A 22,803-nucleotide genomic window follows, 5' to 3' on the forward strand; every position below is an offset into this window, starting at 1 on the left:
GCTCATTATCAGTGAACTTATTATTATTATTATTATTATTATTATTATTATTATTATTATTATTATTATTATTATTATTATTATTATTATTTTTTAGAGCTTTGCTTCCTCTCAAAATTCTAACATTCATGGGAGCCCCCTGATGGTTTGGGGGCTCTAAGCTCAAGCTTTGTTGTCTTTGCCCCAGGCTGGCTCTGCCTTCATATAACAGCATTACTTAAACTAAATTATACACAGGTGAACTCTTTTTATCAATTCGGTGACTTGGGTGATCAGACTGCAGTGGGTTACATTTAAATGCACGCTAAATTTGTAGTGACAAAAAACACTTACAAAACGTCTTAGTCGCGTCACTTACTACTTGGTGATGGTCTGTCAAATAAGATCTCCATAACATACATTTAAATTTGTGGATGGAACCTAAAATGAAAGTTTGTTGGAATGAAAACTGTTGTAAGGGACCGCTCATCTTAGTATATTAAATGGCCTGGATGGTCATTATGTTCAGCGTATGTGTGTGATTTGTGTTGCGGGGTGTCAACACTTATTGCCTGTTCTATTTGTGGCCTTCCATATGGAACTACAGATGTACAAAAAAAAAAAAATGCAGCTTCATTGTTAATATTTACATAATAAATGACATTTACAAGAAATATTGATCATCTCAATACCAATGTAACAAATATCAAAACAGTTTGCACGAGGATCAGTGGGTAACATTTCTTTTAAAATTAGACCATGAGTTAAGTTGGATCAAAGGCATTTTTGTAAAGTTTCATAGTTGTTTTCCCTCAAGAGGATAAGAGATGAAAGGATAATTTGACATGGTGTAATTTGATAAACAACATTGCATAGAAGAAAATAAGCCCAATTGTTTTATTTTTATTTTTATTTAGTCAGTGTGCCCACAGTTGTATGGTGTAGTGCTACTGATTTGTAAACTGTGTCCAAGGATTTGGCTTGAGCTGCTGTTATGGTTGGTTAGTTGGATGGATGGATGGATGAATGGATGGATAGAAATCAAAATATTTTTTCTTTCTGACTTTTTGTTGCGTCTTTATGTGGAAAAGGAAAATACTTCCCTTACAATGCCATACTTTTCCAGACTGCCTAGGAACCCAGAGTGATTTGATTTATTTTTGCTATTAGTTGTGAAATTAGGCTGCAACTCCACAAATGAATACAATTTCGTCATTTTCATATTGAACTCAGTTAACTATGTTGTAGTGTGAGCTCGTAAGTACTCTATTTTAAAATAAACATTATCAAAAATAGTTGCATGTGTGTGACCCATAAAGGTGGATCCATTACATTAAGGGGGAGAGCTGAGCTAAACATTTTCATTGTTCAATAAGAAAAAAAACAACAACCCTGTAATAATTCATCTTGAATAATATTAAAAGTCCGAATTTTTGAAAACAGGTTTGAAAAAAAAAAATCTTTTGGAAAACCCATACAGAAATTTCTCCTTGGCCATTCTGATACCAAATTCCAGACTGGCTGACTCAATTAAAATGTGGTGATAGCTGTTGAAATGACAAGTTTATTACAACTATAGTAACTATTACTAAAACGTGGAGGTGGGATGCAATTCATTACGTAGCTCACAGATCATTATGTTGCATTCACTTGCATTCGGAGATCTGATACTCAATTAAGCAAAGGTTCAAATTCCATGTGAGTTAGTATGACACAGTTAAAGTGTGGTTGTTTTACTATTTTATTTTTTAATTTTATTAACAAATCAAATTCATCAATACAACACTAATCTCTCAGCCATAAAAGCAATAGTTGTGCAAAAAACTTGTTTATTACTTGCAGTAATACATTTATGACATAATTAACTATGGCCAAATACAACAGAATGACACATTATTGTTGGCTAGTTTACTGAATACCTAAGTAGGTCCAATAAAACAGCTCTCCTTCAAGTTTTAACATTGCATTGTAGATTTGGGTTATTTACTTCATGCCACAAGAAATACAAATCACTGGGGGGGAATTTGTGAATCAAAAGTACTTCCTTCATGTAACAGGGGTGATATGTATCAACTTTCTTAGAGGGAACATACCATCCTAGTGTTTTCACACCCATATGAGATTCTGGATCAAGCTTCATTTCAGCCAAACACATTCCCATGTAAACATCATCAATAGGAATAATTTGGATCAATGCAGACATCTTGGAAATGACCAAAGCTGTATAGCCTGATAGAAGGTATCCCCCACCTCCACAGTAGGGCGGGTAGACGTCTTTTTCATACACCAGAAGCGGAACAAAATACTTGTTCCTTTTGTTTCTAATAGGAAAAGATTTTGGTAACAGATGGCCAGCGAAAAGGTGCTTGCTTCCATCATTATCTTTAAGGCTTTGAAGATATTCAACCATGTTGTTGGTGTGGGCAAAGACGTCGTCGTCACCATTCAGCAGGAAACGAGCCTGTGGACAACGTCTTTCCATCCACTGGAGGAAGAGTATCTGCTTCAAAGTGAGGTTGAAAAAGGAATCCTTAAAGTCCCATTGCAGGACATCGCTGTAATGTTGATGCTCCAACATAACAAGTCGGTTCAGTCTCTCCTTCTCAAAACCTGATCCGTCTGTTCCGATAATAAAGATTCTTCGAATCATCTTCCCCTTGTATGACCTCTCTTCAGCCCAGGTCTTGCGTAGAACCTCTCTTCGCTCATAGTTCTTTGGGGAGCTTTTAATAACGAGCAAAAGAAAGACGTCCTCAGGCTCATCATCTCCTCCACATTTATCAGGAAGGTCCAGTATCATGGGGAAACTGCGACAGTGACGATAGTAGAGAAAGTCCTGAATCATAGGAGAAAAGGACTCAAAGCCGGAGATATTTGCAACCGTTGCGTTTCCTTCACATCTTGTTGGTATATCTTGTGACCGATTCACCGATTTCCTTTTCCGATGCCAGTCGGTTGTTGATGAAGTTTTGTCTGAGGCATCGCGATCTTCTGAACATATTGCTTCCCCACGGTGGGTATGGATAGAGTATGAGATGTTTTCAAGCTCATTGATGTAAACAAGCACTACCATGGCCCCCAGCAGCAACAAGGTTGTGGCACAGACACCATTTGCTCTTGAAATCCTGAAATCAAAGAAACATAATAAAATAAAATTGGCAACATATCAGTATCTTATGTTTATTGCTTTGTTTATTTGTTCTGCCTTGATTCATAGAGGAATATTTTTTTCATGATAATTCAGATTTTCACTTAATAGATATTTGCTACAATGTATATAACAAAATAGGACTACACATAAAATAGCAAGCTTATAAGCTTAGACTTTAAATTAATGACCTAGTAGTAAACCTGTTAGTAATAGGCTCCACAATCCTACCCTGTGCCTTCACCGACTGCTTGCTTGAAATTAAATCCTGGTTCACCTCAAACTTACTTAAATTAAATTCCAACAAAACAGAACTTATTTTAATAGGTACAAAACTGACATTAAACAAACTCCATAACTTTTCTGTTCCTATCGATAACGCCTCAATCTTTCCCTCCCCACAGGTCAAAAGTCTGAGTGCACCCTTTCCTTCAGAATACGAAAAAAAAAAAAAAATAATAAAAAAATCTATTTGCTAAGTGCTGGAATAATGAGAGTCAGATTCTTGTATTTAAATAATGAAAAACCTTTTACACATTAACTTATATAGATATTTTTATATTATATATAATTATCTGGTTTCAAACTATAAATGAAGTACAGAAGTAGAAAAGAGGAAGTTTAACGAACAAAAGAAAAACAAACAGCACGCGGTCCTCCATACACTATAAAGTTGTATGACCTTAAACCACAGCATGATAGAAAACTTTCAAAGAAAAATGTAATTTAATATTCTTCTTCCTTTTTTTTTCCTGACAGTCTAATGAGGCATTTCAATCTGGTAAATTTAGAACGTACTACATGATTTATTAACAGCATCTCAATCACGAGTGCAATCAAATGAATGTGCTTCCCAGGCTCTATAAAAAAAGATGCCAATTTTAACACAGTTAATAAGACAATTAGCTGAAAGTTCTCTTCCTATTTATTTCTTGGTCTTGACTCATTCTGTATGTTGTGGTACCCCCCCCCCCCCCCCATTCACTAAGATTTCTAATCTCACCTTAGAAAAGTTTTAGTGTGAGAACTCCTACCGAGAATAGGTGGAAAGTGGCAGATCCAGTTTAGAAGGTGGACAAACTAATATAATAGATGAAGATCTGTTTTCATAGTGTTCAAATATTTCATGCCTAATGCAAGTTATTTTAAGACTGAGCGGAGTTTTATTTAAGTTTCCTTTTCACAGTTCTTAAATGTTAAATATTTTCAATTTCCCCCCAGTCACTATATAAGAAAAACTTCTCAACAATAAAGGGTTTTACTTCAACGTTTTTAATCCAAGTTTACAGCACATATTTTGGAGACTCGTCATTGATATGCCTATATTACGGTTCATTTTAATTTAATGTTGTCAGTTTGGTCAGGAATGGACTTAACATAATGATGACATTTAGCATGAAATGTCATTTCATAATACATAAGGAGTTCAACATTTCAAAAAGTTTGTCTTTTACTTTACTTAAAGATGGAAACAGTATTTTTTTTTTTTAATTTTCAGTAGGTTTTAAATAAAAATAGAGAAGGCAAGTGAAAACCCATAAAGAAAAACAAAAACCAGACTAAAAATAAATCTATAATAAACCTACTCCAAAAATGGGAGAACATTCATCTTGATTATTAGAAAATGCAATTAACCTTAAGTATTTGAAGCATACTAAATACTTTTTCTCATAAGATCAGTGTAACTGCAGCAATTTCAATTAGCAAAACTTTATTAACATTGCAAATTCTTTAAAAAAATAAAATAAAAACCCTGATGTGACAGATTTTAAGCCCTGGAAGACATGAAACATTCATTAAACAAACTAACACAAAGACTAAGTAAGTAGAACACGGACAAATGAAAATTAACTATCCAATAATTACCTGAACATGTTGGTAGATGATAAGTGCCTGATGAATGTCTCAAATAACAGTGTGGGAATTCTTGTACAGCCTGCTTGTGACGCTGACAAGTGAGTTTGTGAAGACAGCCTGTAAGTACTCCGGTTTTATGTTTCTTGAGCCTTGGCAGAGCTAATCAAACAGGTAGAGCAGGAAGGAAAGGGGTTTCACTGACTGGTGAAGTTGTCAACTGTGAAGTTATCATTCATAATCATAATCACTCATTAACTTCTCATGTATGATAGTGATACAGATGTAAGTTTAAATGTACATGCTTTAACACACCAACGTCTCTGGTGCCACTTGCACCAGGACACCTATGATGTTCGGCTTCAACTGAGGCTAATCTATCATTCAAAATATCTAAAATTTTATTAAAATACTGTACGGTATGTTGAATTATTACCTAATCACATTTTTTGTTTCGTTCTCCCAAAATAGAAGTAACTTCCTTGTGACTCTTTTAGTCCTCCACAATGCCTTTAATTAAATTTGAATGAGCACTAAAGTATTTGCAATACATTAATGCACATTCAAATTAAAGTTACAGTGAGGCTACTTTTACTTTTGGAGAGTAAAACAAAACAGTGAACAGCAATCAACGAATGTTTAGATGATGTCACTGCTCTAGAATTCAATGACCGGATCACATGTCTCTAACCGGCTCATGCCACAATTAAACTGACCATGTGGGAAAACACCCGCGCAGATATGGTGAGAAAATACCTAAAGGCTAGGTAAGTTTAGCGAAACCTTATCCACGCAGATCGTTTATTGAAAGTGTTTTTATTTTTCCTATTTGTTTTTTATCTAAATCCATCAGTTTGATCAAGTTTAAAAGCCAAACAAATGAGAACAGCCAAAGAGTAAATATAGCTGTATATTACAAAAAAAGGTGATTTAAAAACAGCGCCATTCCACATTTGTTGGCTTCATGGGAAAAGGTGTGTACAATGCCTTCAAATAAATGTACCCTTTACTGCAGTCGCATGTTGACTTAAAAGTGTATTATATTTCTTATTCTGCAGGGAAATAATCCCATGATTATTATTATTGTGTCTTCTGTCATGCTTGTCCTTATTGGGATCGCTGGTACCACAGAGCCTCCATTCAACAGCTATTCACGCACACACTCTCTTATAATGATAATGATAATGATAATAATAATAATTATTATTTTTTTATTAGCATGCATTAAAATTCCTAAAAGATAAATCTAACAAGTATTTGGTCTGGGCATACTCCTCACGATCATTAAGTCCTCCACATTTTTTAGGGAGGTTAATTATCATTACTTCCTTTTGAATTACCAGGTTAATAGTAGATGAAAGAAGTGACTGGGTTTATTAATTCAGACAATCTGTCTGCACCTTTGAGTTATGTTCGTGCCATTTTGATTGGGGGAAGAACATGTATTCTTGTGAAACTCAACGGTTCATGAACTCAGCCAAAGTGTTTCTTGTGACAGCTGGGCTCAGACTACCAGAGTTTACTCTTTCGACCGAGAGGCCTCTCAATTAGTCCTACTTACACACCGACATTACTAAAACAAGCCCCTTTACATGCAATGTTTATAATTTTATACAAAAAATTCTATTTAAGTAGTGCAACAATCTCATTCACGATCCAAACAATACTTATTTTTTAACCGATACATACTTTTACCGCTCAGTGACAGTGTCACACAGTGTCAATCATTTTGGGGCATGCATCAAGCAGTTTTGCACATCAAGAGACTGAAATAGCTGCCCATTCTTTATTCGTAAAAAAAGCTCAAGCTCTGTCAAATTGAATGGAAAGTGTTTGTGAACAGCAATTCTGACATATTCTCAAAGAGATTTATACCTGGATTTTGGCTAGGTCATTGTAGCATTGATTTCCTCAATCATCTGTTTTGATCTAATTTTAGCTCTTTGGCTCCCTGCTTAGCCTATGAGTTCGTCTTGGCAGATATGCAGTTATGCCACGTTCTTCTCATTTTTTTGTGAAACTTAAGTAGCAATAAATTGGTTTATACCCTAATCCTACTTTGCACCTGTTAACTTTATCCCTGACCTTTTTGTGGTGTATACTCTGATCTTCACAATGTTGTTCCTTTTCTAATGTGCTCTAACACACCCCTGTGACATTTAAATGACTGCAGCACTTAAACTAAGTCATATGGCTGTGCTCTATTTACTAATTTGATGACTTGAGAAGGTGTTGGCTGGAATAGATTTTGTTCAGAGGTATCAGAATAAAGGGGGTTAAATTCAAATTGGAACTAATTCACTTCTGGTAGAGTGGATGCAGGCGCGTTTTTCTGCCGCTACTCACAGGCAACTTGGAACTTTTCTGCAAATTAATGAACTTGACAGTCTCCTCAGTAGAGAGCTATCGTTATACTTTCTCCGGATTATCCACTATATTCTACAACTACCACATACAAGCTTACTTGTCACTCAGCTCTACATTTCCATCCAGCAGCAGCTGTCGACAATGTGGGCTACCCAGCTTTACATCTGGACTTTAATAGTACTGATCTTCATGCTGCTCCTTCTCCGCCCTGGGTCAGGTGTTCTCCTGACTGAGCCTCCACCAACAACATTACGCCTCCACCCAGATGTTGTTCTTTTACCACGCTGGAGATATATTCATCATGGATCCATCTGGTCCACCACTTGTCACCCTCACATGGAATCCAACAGGACTGTTAATCACTGCTTGCTAGCCAACCTACCTAGGTCAGCTAAGTGTCCGGTCAAACACGACAACATCACTCTGAATCTCGGTCTTCACAACATCCGCTCGCTCAAGAGCAAGGCTCATCACATCCAAGATTTCCTTGTCGACTGTGAGTTTGACTTTCTTTGTCTAATGGAAACTATGCAACAAACCAATGACTATTCGCAACCTACCGACTCCACCGGGGTTTGTTTACATCTGTCAGCCTCATGAGACACCGTGGAGGTGGCACAACGAATTAATGTGTCTTTGTCCACATATAAGGCATGCAGGATTATAAGGCATTATAAATATTCTTCCCAAGTGTGTAATATCACTCCGCCCCTTCACGTACACAGCTCTCTCCTGAGCGAGAGAGCTAAGCTGTCTCTGTCGGGAGGACAGAGTAGTTGAACTACACTGCCCTGTTTATAACATAAGGCCAAAATAAAGAAACTTTTATTTATTTAACTTATTAGGTTTATTGCTGCTAGCACGTACTCCGGGCGCGGCACCCTAAAGGCTCCTACATATTTGGATGTGCTGTGCGCATACTGTGAGCTTGATGGACTCCGCACTGACTCTCCATGGACGTTTTACCCTTCATAGTCGAACGTACGGTTGCTTACATTTCTTGTGGCAAATTCCTACATTTCACACACTTCCTGCCAGTGGGACGAAGTGGCGGAACTGATGGTAAAATGTGTGCTTAGCTAGCTGAGCACCTAGAGCCGTTTCTTTTTCAGCAGACTCCCACCTGTCAGTGAGAACAGAGAGGGATTATGATGCTGGAGACTGCTTGCTTGGAGCAGCTCAGGGTATCAAGCTAGGTGTCTCATATAAAACAGTTTCATGTAAAGACTTCTTGCCTCCGAGAAGTTATAGTTTGACACGTACCTGTATGCGCAGAGCCCACCTTGAATATGCCTCTTTTGATTGTATAGTATGTAAACTCCTTGGAACCCACTCTCACCATGCAGTCTACTTCTCTGGACTGTCGTAAATTCACTTAAATATTCACATTATCGGATCTATCTATCTATCTATCTATCTATCTATCTATCTATCTATCTATCTATCTATCTATCTATCTATCTGTCTGTCTGTCTGTCTGTCTGTCTGTCTGTCTGTCTGTCTGTCTGTCTGTCTGTCTGTCTGTCTGTCTGTATGTATGTATGTATATAATGATGTTGATGATAAAAAAATGCACTTCAGAAATTTATAAAAAAACAACAACAACAACAGATGTCTTAAGATAGAAAATGACCTGCATCCACCTCTCCCACAGGACAACATTACAAAAGGGAGACCCTAAGGGGGGAGATCCTAACAACAAAACAAAACAAAACAAAACAAAAAAAAACACAGAAGAAGAAATAAAGAGGAGGGGCTCCTGATCTTAAAGTCACACTCTTTTAACAATCACAACGATTTTCAAGGTCTTTATAGTCTGGTATAGGAACAATCTGAGTAACATAAGACATTTTGTGTAATTATAACAAAATACAAATACAACCTAGTTACACCACCAATCTTAGTAGTTGAGTCTCCTTCTGAATCATGTATTCTTTTATTATGTGGAACAATTGTTTAAGTGTAAATTTTAAAATAGGATTTATTTGACTTACTGCATTTTTATACATTTCTTGATCTCCTAGGATATACTGTATTGGATATCCTTGTTTTTTCTCTGTTTCTTTCCACTCTGTACCATAATCAGTGATACACCAAACCACTATTTATCTTAGTTGAGCTGCGTAAAAGAATCTCCTGAAATTTGGAAGCCCCATACCTGCTTATTTTTTTGGCAGCTGGAGGCTTTTTAGTATTTTGTTCCAGCTAATAAACTGGGACTGAGGGACCTCTACTGGTAGGGACTGGAACAGGTATAGAAGTCTTGGCAGAACATTTGTTTGAATTTTTGTGGTCCACCTTTCAATATCCTTTCAATACCCTTTCATATCTCTTCATTTATCAACTAGTCATAATTTGCTTTGTACACCTTAGATAGTCCTTTTGTTATTGTGAGCCATTTTTATTTAGTTTCCAATCAAAGTTAAATTGTTCTTGTATCTCTCTTGGTGGATAGTTAAATGTCAATATTTGTGTCTATTTCATGTTTATTTTATAAGCTGATAAGTTCCAAATCTTTCTAACAGTATTATTAGTGCAGGACAGGTAGCTCTTTATTTAGATGTTCAAAGTAGACAATGACATCATCTGCAAATTGTTAAATTTTTTGTTCTGATCAGTTCACCTCTATTCCTATGATCCTAGCCTAACAGCCTGCACCAGGGGTTCTATAAAGAGTGGCTGACAGACAGCATCCCTGCCTTGTTGGCCTCTGTAATTTAATTCTATCTGTCACGCTTCCATTGATTTTAACTCTAGCTTTTGGTTGCCGGATAGAGTGTCTTAATACATTGCACTGATTTATTGTTGAATCCAAATTTTTCTCATACCTTTTCTAATACAGTTTTTATTTTCCTTCCTTTTATTTACCACGTGTAATGTTCTCCTAACATTATCGTATTCTGGCATCCTTGTATAACCTGTTTGGTGTTCTTCTATTATTTCTGATATAAATTCCAGAAATATAAAAAAAGAATTATAGTGTATTTTAGCATTTTATTATTTTGAAGAGTCCAGTTAAAAGAAAAAAGAGAAAGTTCTAGTCTAAACATTTTGTACCACTCTGCAGCGTGTCCGTCACGGTTTATTGTTTTCTAAGTTTTGCATTGCTTCAATTGTAATATTAGCTGTTAGTTTGTCATTGTGTAAGGATCCAATTGAGGGCAGGTCCAGTGAGCTTAAAAGTGCTTCAATTTCATCTTTATCTGCAGCTGCAGGTTATGTACATAGTTTCTGGTATGGGATATTCTTTTAAATGTTGTCTGGGTTAGATGTCACATGTTTTGTATAAGGATCCCTGATTTTATGCATGTTGTTCATAATTTGGTGTTTGGATAAACATTTGCCAATATTTTAGCAGCTCTTGGGCCCACTTTGTAGTAATTAGATATTCTAGTAAGTCCTTTATTTTTGTTCTTGTTTCCTTAATCTGCTGATGTGTCTTTAGATTGTTTGTTTTTTGGTGTTTATGTTTCAGATCTCTAAGCTTATCGTCTATAGGTCTCCATTTTATCCCTTTTTGCTTTTACTGTTTCAGCAATCAACTTTCCTCTAATGACAGCCTTCATGGCATCCCAAAAGATTGTTGGATCTTCTGTACCCTCATTTTCCTCTATACATATTTTTATGTCCACTCTTACCTTCTCCTTACTTAGGTTAATGTTTAGCATTTCCACATTGAGTCTCCATATTGTTCGTTGTATCGTTTTCTGTTATTCAAATTTATTGCTAATGGGGATTGTGGTCAGAAATGCCTGCACCACCTTTTGTCTTTTACCTTCATAAAAATAATCTATCTTTGAGTGAACTTTATCTTCTGATGAATGATGTGTAAAATCTTTTTCCAGTGGATGCAGACAGCTGCTCGCGTTATTGACAAAAACCCCGTCATTTCAAATAGTGAATAAATGCATGTGAAATTATGTTTTACTCCCTTTTATTTGTTTACAATAGTAAAATAAACGGTTCTTTCTATTCATCTACCTCTCAGCTGCTACTACAGCTGCTCTGAGCGTGCTGAGTAAACGTCAACATGAGGTGGGACAGAGTGAGCTGTTTCAGTGACTTTTTGAGAACCAGTTGAAACAGAAAGAAAAATAACGATTAAACTACAGCACAGACAAGGGCCAAAAAGTATGGAAGCATGCTCGTTAATCACGCAATAAAATCGACCCATTGAAAAGAAACAGCATTGACACGCTTTTACGTGTTAACGTTGACTGCCCTAGTTGCAAGGGTTTTTGAGCGTTCACATTACCAAGATGTTTCCCATTTAGCCACTCCTTGCAGCATCACCTGTAGAGTACCTTTTCTCACATCTTTTTCTTGAGCGAATTTTGGTGCTCCCAGGGCAACTTGGTACACCACTGCTGCTTGCTGGGGACTCATGTATGAAAGAGAGTGGTAGTCGGGTGAAATCCAGAAAGTTGAGGCACACAAAAAAAAGTCAGATGGGTGAAACCGTGCGTAGATGTGTTACCGCACCTGCTGTCTTGATAAGTGTGGTGTGTCTTGGGCCCCCAATCCCTAAATACATATGCAAATCAGTATAAATACCTAAAACGCACCCATCACTTGCCCAAATAACCATGACAACGGTACTGTCCGACAGTGACACAGACACCTCGAGGGATATTTGTAGTGAATTATAGCAAACCAGCAGCTTCTTAACTGACATCAACAACTGGCTTAAAGTAAAAAGGTTTGTCTGCTTGTAACCATTTTATTCTACAATGTCTATCAAATCCAAACTGCTCTGTTTGTGGCATTGAGTTTGATTATAACTTAATGCTGATTGTTGTAATGTAGACCAAATCATTGTAATGCCTTAATGTCGCCTGAAAAAGTGTGTGTTGCTGCCACAAAATTTCCACAAAAGTTTCCATGGATTTCCTCACACTTATATGCAGCGTTAATTTTTGTGGCTGCCGAGTTGTTAAAATTGTGTCACATGTTTTTTGTGCTTCATACATGAGGCCCAAGGTCAATTAATATTTCTTAATATCACACAATTTTTTTTTTCAGGATGTCAGGAAAGGTTTCTGTCACCAAGGATAGTTACACACATTGTCATGTCAGATTTAAATAATGTGATTGCAAGACCTTGATAAAGTACTAACAAAGTTATTCTTGATATGCTTTCTTTAAGTTATTTAAGTTATACAAATGACAGCAATATTTCTTTCATTTGACTATATCCAATATTATGTACGTATTTAATTATAATACTTTGTAAACCAGTTAAACACCAGATTAAAATAACAGAGACATTTTCTGACAATACAAGTCCATTTAGAGGTTGCATCAATCGTCTTCTGCCATGTCTTCTGATAAGAAAAAAGTGCTTTTAAACAGCAATATTTGAGACTACATAAAATCTAAACAGTTGTAGTAATTTCCATTTATTGTAAGATGATCATCAATACGCATGTGGAGAGAAGTTACAGAACATCTTATCTCCAATCATACACACTTTGATACACGTATATCAAGCAAAAATTTAGACCTTTGTAGTATTTGGGTTGTGTCACACCAGTGGCGGCACTAGAGAATTAGAGAGTTTTTATAGGTGGGTCCAATGAAATTTGGCACAGCAAATAGTAGTAATATAGATTTGAAGGATTTAATGATCCCAGGGTATAATGGGTAAAAAAAAAAATTAGAAAAGTGTGCTACTGACTGCTAATTGCTTTAAATGACCATGAACAAATATCAAACAAAAAAAAACCCCATAAAAGTTTGTTGGATTGATATTTGGTGCAGCCAGGTCAGCAGATAGCTTTGCCAGGACCTGGGACACGATATTTGTGTTCACGGTTTCTTACATGCTCTGGAAATATCTCAAAGCTTTTCTGTATTTTATGTTTTATGTGCTCTATGTAATTTAGTGCACTAGCTTACCTTTTCTCAGCTCCATAAGAGGACAGACAACATGCTAAATAAGAAATGGCATTTTTTGAGCTGCTGTTTAAATATTTACATATAACATCCCTAAAACCTCTGCTTTAACCTTCTCCTCTTCTCTTTCCTGTGCACATGACATCTGAAAACCTGATATTTTTACTTTAGCAGCTAAATGAAACTTGTCTCATTTTGATCAAAATTGTCTTAATGGCCCAACCACTTTGTGTTGGTGTGGTAGATGTAGATATAGATGTTTTATTGAATCAAAAATTAAATAGTTTTCACATTTGAAAAATTATTCTTGCCCATAATTCAATGGTCAGGGAGCCAGTTTGGCCAGGAACAATTGACCTGTACGTCTCCCTATGACGACAGGCGAGGGTGCAGCTCAAGTTTTGGCATTACAGTTCAGATTTGGGTTATTTATTTGGTGCCACAAGAAATATACATCACTGGGGGGGAATTTATGCATCAAAAGTAATTCTTTAAGGAAACAGGGGTGATATGTATCAACTTTCTTAGAGGGAACGTACCATAGTGTTTTTACGCCCATGTGAGAGTCTGGGTTAAGTTTCAATGCAGCCAAACACATTCCCATGTAAACATCGTCAATAGGAAGAATTTGGATGGATGCAGATATTTTGTAAATGACCGAAGCTGTATAACCTGACAGAAGGTATCCCCCGCCTGAACAGTAGGCTGGGTAGAAGTCTTTTTGATACACCAGAAATGGAACAAAATACTTGCTCCATGGCTCTCTTACAGGAGGCGAATACCTTAACAGTTGGCCAGTGAAAAGGTGCTTGCTTCCATCATTATCTTTAAGGCTTTGAAGATATTCAACCATGTTGTTGGTGTTTGCAAAGACGTCGTCGTCACCATTCAGCAGGAAACGAGCCTGTGGACAACGTCTTTCCATCCACTGGAGGAAGAGTATCTGCTTCAAAGTGAGGTTGAAAAAGGAATCCTTAAAGTCCCATTGGAGGATATCGCTGTAATGTTGATGCTCCAACATGACAAGTTGGTTCAGTCTCTCCTTCTCAAAATCTGAACCGTCCGTTCCGATAATAAAGATTCTTCGAATGATCTTTCCCTTGTATGACCTCTCTTCAGCCCAGGTCTTGCGTAGAACCTCTCTTCGCTCATAGTTCTTTGGGGAGCTTTTAATAACAAGCAAAAGAAAGACGTCCTCAGGCTCATCAGCTCCTCCACATTTATCAGGAAGGTCCAGTATCATGGGGAAACTGCGACAGTGACGATAGTAGAGAAAGTCCTGAACTATAGGAGAAAAGGACTCAAAGCCGGAGATATTTGCAACCGTTGTGTTTCGTTTACATATTGTTGGTAAATCTTGCGACAGATTCCCTGGTTTCATTTTCTGATGCCATCTTAACAGTGAGGACGTTTTGCGCGAGGACTTGTGATCTTCTTCTGAAATCGCTGATTCTTGATAGCAGGATTGAGGCTCATTGAAGTAAACAAGTACCAACATGGCCCCAAGCAGCAAAAGAGTTATGGCGAAGACATCTTTTACTCTTGAAATTCTGAAATCAAAGAAAAAGAAAAATGGCAACTTATCATTATCTTATATAAGTATGTTTGTTTGATTTATTTGTTCTGCCTTTTAAAGAAGTGTGATTTTGCAGGCATGTATGTTTATTAGATGGCTCATTTGGTAACAAAAGGAAATCTAAAAAATGACAGTGATGTAATAAAGAGAGGCACATAACTCTAAACAGCTATGTAATTGTAATGAGCAAATAATAGAAACAAAACCCTCAGTTAAAGCCACATAATCACATACACTGTATGAACAGATACAAACCTTTTTTTCCCCCCCCTCCTTTTTCACTGTCTGGCGTTACATCAGAGTAAACACAACCTGTTTTCAAGCAGGTGGAAGTGGAAAAACAATTTCTATTTGCTAAGTGCTATTTTTAACTTCTGAGATTCAGAAGTTGAAACATAATATTAACATCAAATGTTAATATCTGGTTCCAAAGAAAAAATGCACTACAGAAGTAAAAAGCAAGTTTAATGTACAGAAGAAGAAAAAAAAAAACAGAACATATGTAGTCCTCCATACCACTTTATAAAAACAGCCCTTTAGAAAAGCTCTGGGTTATGGAGAGAATAATGCTTCAGGGTTGTGATGCTAGACTTAAACCACAAAGTGAAAAAGTGTAAAAGTTTACTTAATACTGTCTTTATTTCCTCACAGGGTAATGAGACATTTCAATTTGGTAAACATGGAACAGATAAAACGATTCAGCAATAGTATCAGTCACGGGTGCAGTTCAAATGAATGTGCTGAGACATACTATGCTTTTCTTTCATGTTTTAAAAGCAAGTGGCAAATTTTAAACACAGTTGATAAGATTAACAGAAATATGTCTAGTTAGTTTGTTGTGGTCCTAATAGCAACAAAACACAGAATCATTCTGTAAAGCCCCTTTTGCAACGGCTCCATTTGCTCTACTTTGCTCTGCCTGCTTAGCAACCATTTCAAATAACGTTTTTTTTTTTTTTTTATCTCCAGGCTGGCTTTTTTCGACCTTGCTTCAGCAGTAGGGCTGATCAGAGCATTATAGGGCTTAGATGTGATGCCATTTTATTGTTTACCACTATAAAATGGAAAAAAGTCTGGGCTATTTCTGCCCTGTGATGGACTGGCGACCTGTCCAGGTTGTACTCCGCCTCTCGCCCATTGACAGCTGGAGATCGGCACCGGTACCCAGCAGGGTACGCGAGGGGTGAATAATGGATGGAAAATGAATGATGGATGTTCTGGGCTATTTCTTTTTCCTTGCCATCAAGATCTTTGCCAACTGGCACCAGAAAATTGTATTATTGGGCTTTCTTCGTCTGGAAACAAAAGTTTACAACCCCTCATGGGCGCAACCATGATGAAGTGGTTGAACTTGCTCAGCTGACAATACAGCAATCTGATTGGCTGAGCAGCAAAACTCGAATCACGCGACCTCTTGGACCGGAGCGCAACAGTTTCGATTTTTTATCGGCTATAACTTATTAATGTGCAAGTGAGAACGTGGGAACATTGGTGTTTTGAGATCAAAAGAAAGTTGCCCCCTGACAGTTCATACGAAAAGTCATCCTACAGATTCTGGCCCACGGCCTATCTCCCTCAGCAATGTATAGGACATTCTTCAAATGACATCACATTTTCCAGAAGAGTGCAAACTAGAATGGCAACAACCGCAATACCAATCATTTTGGAAGATGACAACGTTCCGGGAGCTTCATTTTAACATGCTTTTCATCGAGAAACCCAGCAAAGAACAGCTTAACCGTTGGTTGAAATGTATAGGCCTTAAATGAGCGGAAAGAAAGCAGTGTAAGTATAAAAAGGTAGGAGAGACTGTCCTCTTCTCTCTCACAACAGATGAAACGCGAGGAAGAAACCCGCTCAATCCATGTAGAGTTACTGCTGATTTTCTACAGCTGCAAAGTCAATCATCCCACTCTAATCAGACACTCAGATTCCATCTTTCTCTGTCTCTCTCTGAGACAGACAGACAGACAGACACTCAGACCCCATCTCTCTCTGAGACAAACAGACAAACACCTGTACCAGGTACACCCTGATTGCCTTTGGTATCAGCTCCACCTCATCTTTTCCACTGGTTGACAGGGAGAAGGGAAGGATTGCCAGACAGTTCACCAGAACAAGTGGGCTGTATTTAAAGTGTAACTCACTCCCAAGTGAAAGCGTATTTATGCCCCCAGACAAATTTGAAAAACTCGATCAAAGTGGGCAGGGATACGCGGGAACGGGAGGGGGCTGTGTTCAGGATGTGGGAAAGAAGCCGTTAGTTTGATTTGCCATATTGAATCATGGAGAGTGAGCAGAGTTATGCAGGTAGTGCTGATTCAGTGAAGCCCAAAACCGGTACTGCTGAGGCAGTGGAGGACAGGTTCAGTCTAGTTATATATTATCATATATATTTCCCGCTTTTTAATCCAGGCGAGAGCTATGGAGGCACAAGATGGAGTTGTGATTTTTTTTTTTTTTTTTTTAATATGGAGCTGCTTTTATACCCCACAGCGGCAGAGCTACCTACGTCACAACTTCAGAATTACGTCAGATCGACCAAAAGTAATGTTTATTCAAAATTCAATGTAAGACCACCACTTAACCTCAGGATGGTGCCACATTGACGATTTTAGACACAGAAGCAAGATTTTAACAAATATGCAGTAATTTTGGGCTGCACAGTAGGTACAGTGGGTAGCACTGTTGCCTTGCAGCAAGAAGGTCCTGGGTTCAAATCCAACTCTGGGTCTTTCTGCATGGAGTTTGCATGTTCTCCCTGTGCATGCGTGGGTTCTCTCCGGGTACTCCGGCTTCCTCCCACAGTCCAAAAACATGACTGTTAGGTTAATTGGCCTCTCTAAATTGTCCTTAGGTGTGAATGTGTGCATGAATGGTTGTTTGTCCTGTCTGTCTATGTGTTGCTCTGCGACAGACTGGCGACCTGTCCAGGGTGTACCCCGCCTCTCGCCCATTGATCGCTGGAGATAGGCACCAGCAACCCCCGTGACCCCATGAGGGATTAAGCGGGTCAGAAAATGGATGGATGCACTAATTTTTCAAAATAACCTGGATATGTAGACAGTACTATAAGGACAACTATGTTAATAGTATATTGGCAAAACCGTTGATTTGGGAGTTACCCTTTAATAACCTAAATGAAATCCACAGATTTAGTGAGGATTTCTCTCATTTTACACACACTGAAAGCTATTACGTTTTGTTTCTAAAGTGCGTTTGGTTGAAAAAGTTATTCACGGCTCCCGATTGAAACATGGTTTCTGTATGATAAGGCAGAAAAGTAATCCCCCTTAATCACATCATAGAAAAGTTTCTGTTTAAGAACTACATCTGAGAAGAGGTGGAAAGTAGCAGTTCTGGTTTTGAAGGAGGAAACACTAAAGCAGCAAGATAAAGATTTGTTTTCACCCTGTTGAACTGATTAATGCTTAATGCCTGCTGACTGGTCATGCAATCATTTTGAAACCATTTAGACCATTTTTTATAGTTTTTTTCACTGTTTTTAAAAGGTAATGGTTTCTCCACACAAGAGTTAAAAAATCCCCAAACAATAAATGGTTTTTATTTCAGCATTTTAATTCAAGTTTACAACATGGAGACCAATCCTGGTTATGTTTATATCATTGTCAGTTTTAATTTAAGTTTTCAGTTTGGTTAGAAATGCTCTTTACTGTACTTTTTTTCCTTTTTAAGTATTGTTTTAAATAAGTCAAGTAAGAACCCATAAACACATACAAAAAATCTGACTAGAAACAAATGGTAGGACATTCCTCCCGATTATCAGACAATGCAATTTAACCTCATGTAAAAAGCATGTTGGATACTTTATTGAAAGGTCAGTTTATTGGCAGTAATTTCCATTAGCAAAACTTTACTTAAATTACATATTGTTTCTAAAAAAAAACAACAACAAAAAAAAAAAACCCAGATGGAACAGTTTTTAAAACCCTGTTTGGAAATGAAACATTCAGTAAACGAAATATCACAAAGACTAAGTAAGTAGAACTCAAACATTTTGTAGTAATTACCTGCCCATGTTGGTAGATGTTGCGTACCTGATGAATGTCTCTTTAAATCACTGCAGGGATTCTTACACAGCCTACTTGTGGCACTGACGAATGACTTGCCAAGTTTGTCAAGATAGCTTCTTGGCCCTCAGGTTTTATGTTCTTTGAGCCTTGTCTGTAGATCCTCAAACAGGTAGAGCAGGAAGGGTAGTGCATTTATGACAAGGCATGGCAAGTTTATTTACATGGCACATTCCATTGACAAGAAAATTAAAAGTGCTGTATATACGTGACGGGCCGCGGTAAAACCAGGAGCAAGTCTCCCCAGGGTCGTCGTGAGGTATCTACATATCCTGAACGAGTTGAATCTATGCGTTCCAACCATGTCAAACGGGTGGCAATCAAAACAGAAGTGAAGAAGATATGACCGTTTTAATGTTGGCACTCTGCAAAGAAGACTAGTGAGAAAAACAGGCCTCAAAAGCCACAGTTCCACTGACCCTATACGGTTTAGTTCATCACCCAGCTCGGCTCCTCCCTACTCGGTTTAAAGATCTGCTTTCTGCTCGGTTTGTGTTTCGACTGGCCTAGAAATGTGGTGCGCAGCCAAACTGACCCTGGGAAACTGGGGCTAATTATTCTTTAGGATAACCCTTAGCTAGGGGGGCGTTAACAAAAGCTGTTAATTTAATTTGCATACCTTGCAGCAACACCTCCCACCTGGCCCTGCCTTTCAATCAAGGGTCTGTGTCTACTGCATTGTGATGTGAACTCACAGCTCTATTTTTCTATGTAAAGATAATTTACAACACTGCATTTCAATATTTGTGTTACATCTGTGTTTTCAACAGACACACATCTTTCAACTGACCAAATGCATGGTTTTGTGTCTGCAAGTTGCATCATACAAAATGGTATTGTTACTCTTTAATTGTTCATTCGTTTTTTTTTTTTAAAGAAACTTTTAAAAAAAGGGATTTGTGGGCACACGTTAAGATAACATTCCTCATTGCATTTACAATCTGGAGCAATCTTCCAGGTATAGTAGCAATCAGTCAAACACTAGGAGGGAATATGCATTTCTTGCTCAAAGACAGGAGTTCTGGGGTTGGTGATCAATGTGTGTTTTGCTCAGAATGCAGGTATGAATAGAGGTGTGTTCACACCTTTGTATACACAGTTTTTTGTTCCAACTAAGCACTAAGATTGAAACAGGAGAAATATACATTTTTATGTCTTGTGTTACATTAGAAACATATATAAAATGATATGTCTCTTGTATCGTGTTTTGATGTACAAAATGTAATATTAAACATGATTTAATTTCAGTATGATACATCATAACAGTTTTTAAAAAAAACATTCTCAAACTAACCCCAGGTCCGATGATTCTCATGTTCTGCCGCTCTGGTTCTGGTGCTAAGTAATCAATCCATCCATCCGTCCTGAGGAGAAAAGTTGCAGTTCAGGACTGTGTCCCAACTGCACAATTCTCCTTTCTTCCTCAGCAGCATTTCAATGTTACATATCTTTCCCATTTCGGTGTCTTGGTCTTCTGCAAATATGCTGGCAACAGCTTCTTATAGCCTATGTTCTTGCTTATTTGCCGCATGTCTAAAGCTTTTTTCATCGTCTTCAACTTTGGTTCACGGCAGCTGGAAACTAAGGATTGTTCGCCAAAGTTCGGCAGTTAGTTCGTTAATTTGTTCGGCTTCCGATCTCTTGGTTCAGAATGTGAAGTGAGTCCGGCGTTGGTGTCCTGGTGACCATGTACTCCCACAGCGAAGCGCTGCAGCGGTTGCGGTTCAGTTCTTGTTCCTGATCAGATGGCCAAGCCACCTCAACTGGGTTCTTTCGATGCGGAGAAGCAGCAGTTCTAGTCTACTCACGGATAACAGAGCTCTTCAACCAATCTCTAAGGCTGAGCCCTGCTACCCTCCAGAGGGAGCACTTTTCAGCCGCTTGTGTATCCAGTATCTCATTCTTTTGGTCACGATCAATACCTCATGTCCGTAGGTGAGGGTTAGAATGTAAATAGAACTGTTAGATAACTAAACAAATGGGCTTGTGCCCTGGGTTTAAAATAACTTAGGGTTTAAATACTTTTACACTCAAACAGGAAGTTTGTTCCACATAGGTAAAGCATAAGAACTAAATGCTGCCTCTCCTAGTTTAGTTTGGGTTCTGGGTATGCATCATGGACTTGAGCCAGAAGACCTGAGCGGTCTGGAGACTGACAACAAGTTTGTAATGTATTTTGGTTCTAAACCATTTACTGATATTTAAACTAATATGGAACCAGTGTAAGGACTTTATAGGCAAGGCAAGGCAAATTTATTTATATAGCACAATTCAGTACAAAGAAAATGCAAAGTGCTTTACATGATTAAAATATAGCAAAATAAAACAGAACAAAAGCAAGTAGGAATAAAATGTTGATAGAAAATAGAACATTAAAAAAAAAGGTTTTCCGCACCTTTACAGTTTTCTGGAAGTTTGTTCCAGATAAGTGGAGCATAGGAACTAAATGCTGCTTCTCCGTGTTTAGTTCTGGTTCTAGGTATGTGGAGTAGATTTCAGCCAGACGACCTGAGTGGTCTGGAGGGTTGATACACTGATAACAAGTCTGTAATGTATTTAGGAGCTAAGCCATTCAGGGATTTATAGACTAACAGAAGTATTTTAAAGTCTATTCTCTGAGATACAGGGAGCCAGTGTAAGGACTTTAGAACTGGGGTTATGTGCTCTACTTTCTTAGTCTTAGTGAGGACGTGGGCAGCAGCGTTCTGGATCAACTGCAGCTGTCTAATCCACTTTTTAGGCAGACCTGTGAAAACACTGTTGCAGTAATCAATTTGACTAAAAATGAACGCATGGATTAGTTTTTCCAGATCCTGCTGAGACATTAGTCTTTTAATCCTGGAAACGTTCTTCAGGTGATAGAAAGCTGACCTTGTAACTGTCTTTAGATGCTTTTGGAGGTTCAGGTCAGAGTCCATCACTACACCCAGATTTCGGGCCTGATTAGTGGTTCCTAGCTAAAGCGACTGAAGCTGTGTGCTAACTTTTGATCTCTCCTCTATTGGTCCAAATATTGTTACTTCTGTTTTGTTTTTATTCAACTGAAGAAATCCACGTATTGATTTCTTCTAGGCATTTACTCAGTGCCTGAACTGGTTCATAGTCACCTGGTGACATGGTGATGTAGAGCTGTGTGTCGTCTGCATAGTTATGGTAGCTGATGTTGTTGTTTTTTATTATCTGGGCTAGAGGGAGCATGTAGATACTGAAAAGGAGGGGACCTAGAATGGACCCTTGGGGAACCCCGCATGTGATTTTTGTCATCTCTGATGTAAAGTTACCTACTGATACAAAAAATTCTTTATAGGTATAAAGCCTCCCTTGACACCCATATGGTGATGATTTACTTTACTGCAGTTAAGGTATTGGTTTTATACACTGATGCCAAACATAACAGAGTAAGATGAATGGATAGAGACACAAAGAAAACATACAGAACTATAGGTTAACACAGCTATTGTAGAATGAGTGCATAAATGTGTGTGTGTGTGTGTGTGTGTGAACATTCAAAATGTGTGACGCAGGCCTGAATTGCCCACCACCATCCCCCTCCAAGCATCAGAAGCAAGCAGAGAGAAAACCAGCAGCCCCACGGTGCACAGAGGACATGCAGCTCACCACAGGGACTGTTTAGCTTGTTGAGTCAAACCAAAATTTTAAAGTATAGAACATAATTCTTTTGCACCTCTGTATTGAGGGTTGTCAGCGTAAACATTGAAGTCTCCCACAAAAATTAAACAGTCAAGGGAGTGGTGACCTAGTGGTTAGAGCAGAGTGTTCTGAGAAGGCTGCAAGAACCTGGTTCGCTCTCTGCAGACGGCCACTATTGGTCCCTGAGCAAACCCTTAGCCCCACGTTGCTCCCCGGGTGCAGAGAGGCGGCTCAGTGCTCCC

General features: G+C 38.0%; 3 protein-coding genes across 3 annotated transcripts in view; 1 reads left to right on the plus strand and 2 right to left on the minus strand.

Moving 5' to 3' along the window:
- LOC105940229 (SH3 and PX domain-containing protein 2A) overlaps positions 1–22,803 on the plus strand; it is a 121,642-nt gene that overhangs the window by 864 nt on the left and 97,975 nt on the right. The gene's annotated exons all lie outside the window — the stretch shown is intronic.
- LOC118557072 (N-acetyllactosaminide beta-1,3-N-acetylglucosaminyltransferase 3-like) lies at positions 1,657–5,226 on the minus strand. Its single transcript, XM_036126098.1, has 2 exons — positions 4,994–5,226; positions 1,657–3,104 (listed from the first exon to the last, which is right to left on the minus strand). The coding sequence occupies exons 1-2, from the start codon at positions 4,999–5,001 to the stop codon at positions 1,928–1,930; spliced, it is 1,185 nt and encodes a 394-aa protein (XP_035981991.1). The 5' UTR covers positions 5,002–5,226; the 3' UTR covers positions 1,657–1,927.
- Positions 13,439–18,997, minus strand: LOC105940230 (N-acetyllactosaminide beta-1,3-N-acetylglucosaminyltransferase 3). Its single transcript, XM_021308700.2, has 2 exons — positions 18,851–18,997; positions 13,439–14,793 (listed from the first exon to the last, which is right to left on the minus strand). Exons 1-2 carry the CDS (start codon positions 18,856–18,858, stop codon positions 13,638–13,640), a joined length of 1,164 nt encoding a protein of 387 aa, XP_021164375.2. The 5' UTR covers positions 18,859–18,997; the 3' UTR covers positions 13,439–13,637.

This window comes from Fundulus heteroclitus, chromosome 22, assembly GCF_011125445.2.
Source record: "Fundulus heteroclitus isolate FHET01 chromosome 22, MU-UCD_Fhet_4.1, whole genome shotgun sequence".
In the NCBI taxonomy this organism is placed as follows: domain Eukaryota; kingdom Metazoa; phylum Chordata; class Actinopteri; order Cyprinodontiformes; family Fundulidae; genus Fundulus; species Fundulus heteroclitus.